The sequence below is a fragment of the Otolemur garnettii genome, unplaced genomic scaffold, assembly GCF_000181295.1.
Source record: "Otolemur garnettii isolate 467f Iridium unplaced genomic scaffold, OtoGar3 scaffold00013, whole genome shotgun sequence".
NCBI classification, from domain to species: Eukaryota; Metazoa; Chordata; class Mammalia; order Primates; family Galagidae; genus Otolemur; species Otolemur garnettii.
The window spans coordinates 13,702,561-13,708,161 of NW_003852408.1; the positions used below are offsets into that span (position 1 = coordinate 13,702,561).

The 5,601-nt window shown below is 46.3% G+C and overlaps 2 protein-coding genes across 2 annotated transcripts in view; one reads left to right on the top strand and one right to left on the bottom strand.

The window, feature by feature from the left end:
• Positions 1-4,257, bottom strand: part of STK36 (serine/threonine kinase 36) — a 27,011-nt gene extending 22,754 nt beyond the window's left edge. The window contains exons 1-4 of the mRNA XM_012802211.2: positions 4,069-4,257; positions 3,439-3,613; positions 1,815-1,955; positions 1,624-1,701 (exon numbers count right to left, since the gene is read on the bottom strand). Coding sequence (XP_012657665.1) covers positions 1,624-1,701; positions 1,815-1,955; positions 3,439-3,522 — 303 coding nt within the window. The 5' untranslated portion in view covers positions 3,523-3,613; positions 4,069-4,257. The remainder of the gene's footprint in view (positions 1-1,623; positions 1,702-1,814; positions 1,956-3,438; positions 3,614-4,068) is intronic.
• Positions 4,232-5,601, top strand: part of RNF25 (ring finger protein 25) — an 8,899-nt gene continuing 7,529 nt past the window's right edge. The window contains exon 1 of the mRNA XM_003784951.3: positions 4,232-4,352. Coding sequence (XP_003784999.1) covers positions 4,312-4,352 — 41 coding nt within the window. The 5' untranslated portion in view covers positions 4,232-4,311. The remainder of the gene's footprint in view (positions 4,353-5,601) is intronic.

Below are 5,601 nucleotides of genomic sequence, written 5' to 3' on the forward strand. Positions count from 1 at the left end.
GCCATGCCATCACAGCTCACATCAACCTCCAACTCCTGGGCTTAAGCGATTCTCTTGCCTCAGCCTCCCAAGTAGCTAGGACTATAGGCACCCACCATGCCTGACTATTTTTTGGTTATAGTTGTCATTGTTTGGCAGGCCCAGGCCAGATTCCAACCCATCAGCTCTGGTGTATGTGTCTGGCGCCTTAGCCACTTGAGCTACAGGCATGAAGCCCCATAGTCCCTTTTCTTAAGAGTAGTGGTCTGTCAGCAGGACTCCATACAAATGAATAGTACCTACTCAGTCCATTTGCATTAAACTGAGGGACCTGCGGAGGCCAACACCAGCAAGCACTCCAGAGAGAAGGACAGGGTGCAGCCCCTCCCAGCATTCCTCACTGGCTTTTACTGGAATCTCAGGCATGCTCAGGCATGAGAAAATACAGCACAGTGGAAAGCTTCAAAGATAGAGTAAAGGTTAAAAAACAAGTAGTTTATCTTTAGCTGCACAATTGAACTCTCTACAGTCTATTTACTGTACTTCTATTTTCCTTTACTCTTCTCACTGCTGATATATGACTTAGGATTGGGACAGTATGCTGTGTCTAGTGAGTATTGTTTTCAGTACTCATGGGCAGCAATGATGCTTGGCTTTTTCCCAAATTACTCTGTCCTTAGTGTCTAACACTTTTAACCCTATCCTCTATCCTACCTTAGTCAAACAAACAAGAAAGATAAAATCAATAAAATGATTACTTACAAAGAGTGATGAGTGCTCAAAAGTAAATAAGGTGCTATAATAAGGAATTCTGAGGGGGCCCTACTTACTAGGATACAGAGAAACCTCTAGAATAAATGTGGGTAGAGAATGCATTCAGTCAAATCCCAAAGCTAATCACAATGTTTTGGTGGCAAATCCTGCCTGACTGCCCTCTCTGGTACTACCACATTGGCCCTTCTTCCCTAAAGGTACCTAATAACAACAGCATTAATAACAGCTAACTATTTAAACACTTTACATAACTCAGAAATCCTCACAGCCTTGTGAGGAAAACATTACCTCCATTTTACAAATGAGGAAACCAAGCACAAAGAGATTATAGTAAATTATCTAAGAGGAGTCAGCTAGTAAGGAGCAGAGCCAAACTTCCTACTGTTGGGTAGGAAGCCAACTTCCTATATGTTGGGTCCAGTGTTCACATACTTTACTCTTACTAAACTGTCTCTGTAAACACTTAGACTCTTATATTTTTCTCAGGAGTCTTCAAAATGGACACTGTTGGCTTGGTGCCTATAGCTCAAGTGGCTAGTGCACCAGCCATATACACCAAAGCTGGCGGGTTTGAAACCAGCCTGGGCCTGCCAAACAACAAAGACAACTACAACCAAAAAATAGCCAAGGGGTTGTGGCAGGTGCATGTAGTCCCAGCTACTTGGAAGGCTGAGGCAAGAGAATCACTGAAGCCCAAGAGTTGGAGGTTGCTGTGAGCTGTGATGTCACAGCACTCTACCCAGGACAACACCTTGAGACTCTGTCTCAAAAAAAAAAAAATGGAGACTGTCAATGACCTCAGCTTGCTCTGCCAGTCCTTCACCTGGAGAGAGGAGGGGAAAGGGGAGAAGTTTACAGCAGGAAGCATACCTGATCTTCAGGAAGTTTTCCATCATCTTCTAGGATCTGAAAGAGCTCTCCCTCAGCATAGTCTGTCACCACCACCACCTGCAGGAAGAAGGCAGTGGCACTGATGGCTCCAGATTCATACATTCTGTGGTTGGGAAGTTCCTGGGACCTTTCTGCTTGGGGAGAGGTAACCCCAAACCATCAAAACCTACTTCTTTGTCAGTCTCAAAGCTGTCAAGCATATGTACAATGTTGGGATGGCGCAGACCCCGCATGATTTCAATCTCTCGCTGCAGATTCCTCAGCTCCTTCTCTGAGCGCCCCAATTTTGGGATGAACTTCAGGGCCACCACCTGTCAGTGATGAAGATAAGAGTTACTGACGAAATACACTATTGAAAAGAGCTATAATTTCAGCTTTAACCTCAGAGCTCCAGAACTAAGGCTGTAGACTGTTTGAGTAACTAATTCTTATTTTTTCCATTAGACTTTTACCTCCACTTTCCCCATGGTACCCTGTCTTTATCCATGCTTCCCCCACCCTTATCCCTGGAGGAAACAGCCTCTGCCAAATAGACCCCTTTGGGGGATTCTAGGAGAGGTATTTTGATTTGACCAAAGATGAGATTTGGGAGAAAGGAAAGGAAAGGAAATAAAGAGGTGTTTTGGGCCAGGCACAGTGGCTCACACCTGTAATCCTAGCAGTCTGGGAGGCCAAGCGAGGTGGATTTCTTGAGCTCGGGAGTTCAAGACCAGCCTGAGCAAGAGTGAGACTCTGTCTAAAAAATAGCCAGGTGCTGTGGCAGAAACCTGCGTTCACAGCTACTCAGGAGGCTGAGGCAAGAGGATCACTTGAGCCCAAGAGTTTGAGGTTGGTGTGAGCTAAGACGCCATGGCACTGTACTGAGGGTGACAAAATAAGACTCTATCTCAAAAAAATAAAAAATTCAAGTGTTTTACCTCTTTCTTCATGGTATATTATAGAGTAAAAATGAGAATATTTATTTGTTGTTCACTATGTGCCAGGCACTACATCATATTTGATCTTCAAATCCTATCAAGCAGATACTGTTCTTTTTTTTTTTTTGAGACAAAGAAATCTCACTTGTCATCTTTTGTATAGTGCCATGCTGTCATAGCTCACAGCAACCTCAAAATCCTGGGTTTAAGCAATTCTCTTGCCTCAGCCTCCCAAGTGGCTGGGACTACAGGCACTTGCCACAATGCCCAGCTATATTGTTAGAGACAAGGTCTTGCTCTGGCTCAGGCTGGTCTCAAACCTATAAGCTTAGACAATCCACTTGCCTCAGCCTCCCAAGTGCTGGGATTACAGGCATGAGCCACCGTACACAGCCCCAGATACCGTTCTTGCTCCCATTGTATAGATGGGGAATTTGAGACACAGAGAGGTTAAGTAACTGGTCTAACTGGTCCATAATTGTAATCCTCATGCCTTAGCCTCCCAAGTAGCTGGGACTACAGATGTGCTTCACTATACCTACCTAATTAAAAAAACTATTTTTTCTTAGAGACAGCATTTTGCTATATTGGCCAAGCTGGACTTGAACTCTTGGCCTCAAGTGATCCTCCCACCTTAGCCTCCCAAAATGCTGAGATTACAGGCACCACACCCAGACAACTTGTCCATAATTCTAAAGCTTGAAAGTTGTAAAGCTAGAATTTGAATCTGAGCAATCCAACTGTAGAACTCATACTGCATAACAAGTATGACTAAGTCATACCAACTTAAACATACACGTTAGTAAAAATGCACTCATTTTAGGCCCATTTTCCACTGGAGTTGGGGATTGCAAGTCCCATCCAAAAGAGATCCCACCTGAGCACTGTATTTTCTTCGACCCTTGTACACCCTCCCAAAAGAGCCTTCTCCAATCATCTCCAACACGTGGTACTTTTCCATGTTACAGGTTTCAGGATCTCTCAGACGGAAGAAGGTGGAGATGGTAGTGAAGAGCTATAGATCTAGGGACAGTTCCACACATCTGGGAGCCCTGTTTGGGGTATGGGAGAGGGTAAACGTTAGCCATCTTGCCTATTCTCTTTTTCACAATAATCTAGCCCGCAGAAACATGGTAGGGTGGAATCGATGGAAAGATGATGAGATCTTGTATACACACAGCGCCTCTTCGGAGTTCCTCTCCACTTTTCAGTCTCCTCCCGTCCCCCAACCCAGCTCCTACATACCACTATGTTCCTCTCCCGGCTCCATCTAGCCTTCCCTATGTTCCTGTCATTCCCAGCCTCCTCCTATCGAAACCGTCCACGTGCGCTTCGCCGGCCAGAGCCCCGCTTTTACTCTCAGCCTAGGAGCTCCAAGCTCTTCTGGTGGAGGTACGCCGGCCCTGGCCTTCAGGGCCCCATCCCTTCTGGTTGCCTGCGTACTTTGCCTGACTTAGAATTTTTCTCCAGCCCCCCACTACTGGTCTCTTTAGGCTCTCATTCTTACCAATTTTATTCGGTGGAACTGATTAGAAGTTCAGAGGACAAAGAAGCTCAGAGATGTGGAACAGACGATGGACCGCCCATGGGCACTTCCTGGGACACTTACGAACTGTCTGTTGACCATCAGGCCCCACTACGGGCCTGGAGTCTACGGTCGCCTAGAAACCGCGCAAGCCGCCGTCACTTAGTTTTTCACCTCCCACTTCCCCAAGGGCATTTCCGGTTCCGGCTGCGAGCCGGAGAAGATATGGCGGTGTCTGCGTCGGAAGCAGCAGGGGAGGAGGACTGGTAACTTTGGGGATATGGGCTTTGGCTGACCGCCTGGGTCTGGTCCCGGAGCCTAGCGGCGGCCGTAAACAATCCCTATGACGGATGTGTGGGGTGGAGCGAGGGATGAGGGATGGCAGAGATGCTGACACCTCTAGGAGAGGTTCTGGATGGGGAACGGGGAGGAGCGCTGGTCTGAGTGAGGGGAGACTGGGTCTGCGTCGGCCAGGCCGATTCGGGCCGCGCCTTACCCAGTTTGACCCCTTCTACTCTAGCCTTATACTGTCCCATCCTCTCTGAAGTGAGTATTCTCAGGGCTTGCTTATGAGACCTCTCCACCTCCCTTTCACCTCCCAAAACCGATGTCCTCCCGCTCCTGTACCCTCTTCCCCTTGGATCAGCCTTTTTCTGCTTATGCTTTCCTCAACCTTCTTCCTGCCTGGTAGCACTAATGAGAATTATTGTCTGAATAAAGCCTTACACCTCACAAAAAGCCTCTCAAGTATTCTTAACAAGAGCCTAGAATCTGGAAGAACTGTGGGGTTTGAAGTGGGATAAGTGTGGGTTCACTTCCCATTTTATTGGCTGTGTGATGCTAACCGGGCCACCTAGCTTCTGTGAGTCAGTGTCTTCAGGTGTAGAAAAGTGGGTGTGGCATCTACCTCATAGAATAGTAAGAGGATCAGGTTAGATTGTAACAAACATAAGCCTCCTTTTCATTAATAACCCTGAGGTAGGGGCACCTGAGGAGACCAGATAATTCCAAAGAAGTAAAACTGTTTAAAAAAAAAAAAAAAGTAAAACGATTTGCCTGAAGGTACGAAGTTGCCACTAGGAATCCAGAGTTGTGTAACTCTATATCATTATATTCTCAGCATTAGGACATTCTACAATGCCCCCCCCCCCGCCATTTTACATCCAGGACCCACACAGCTGGAGTAAAGAATTGAAGGGCCATTTGACTGATGCCACCCTTCAGTGTTACATTGTTTCAGAGAGTCCAGTTATTGCTGGTTATTAAGACCATCTAAATTAGTAGTTTTCAGACTATTCAGGGGAACTTTTAAGATTCAGAGGAGAGGGCAGCAGTGAGTGTAGGAGCTGGCCTGTGGTGCTCTGAGACTCCTACTCTCATATCAGAACTACTCCACTGTTATCTGTGAGGTGTAAAGCTTTATTTTTTGTATTTTAAGGTTTCTACCTTTTAAAAAAATCAAAAAACACTGATAGGCTCGGCGCCTATAGCTCAACCGGCTAAGGCGCCAGCCAC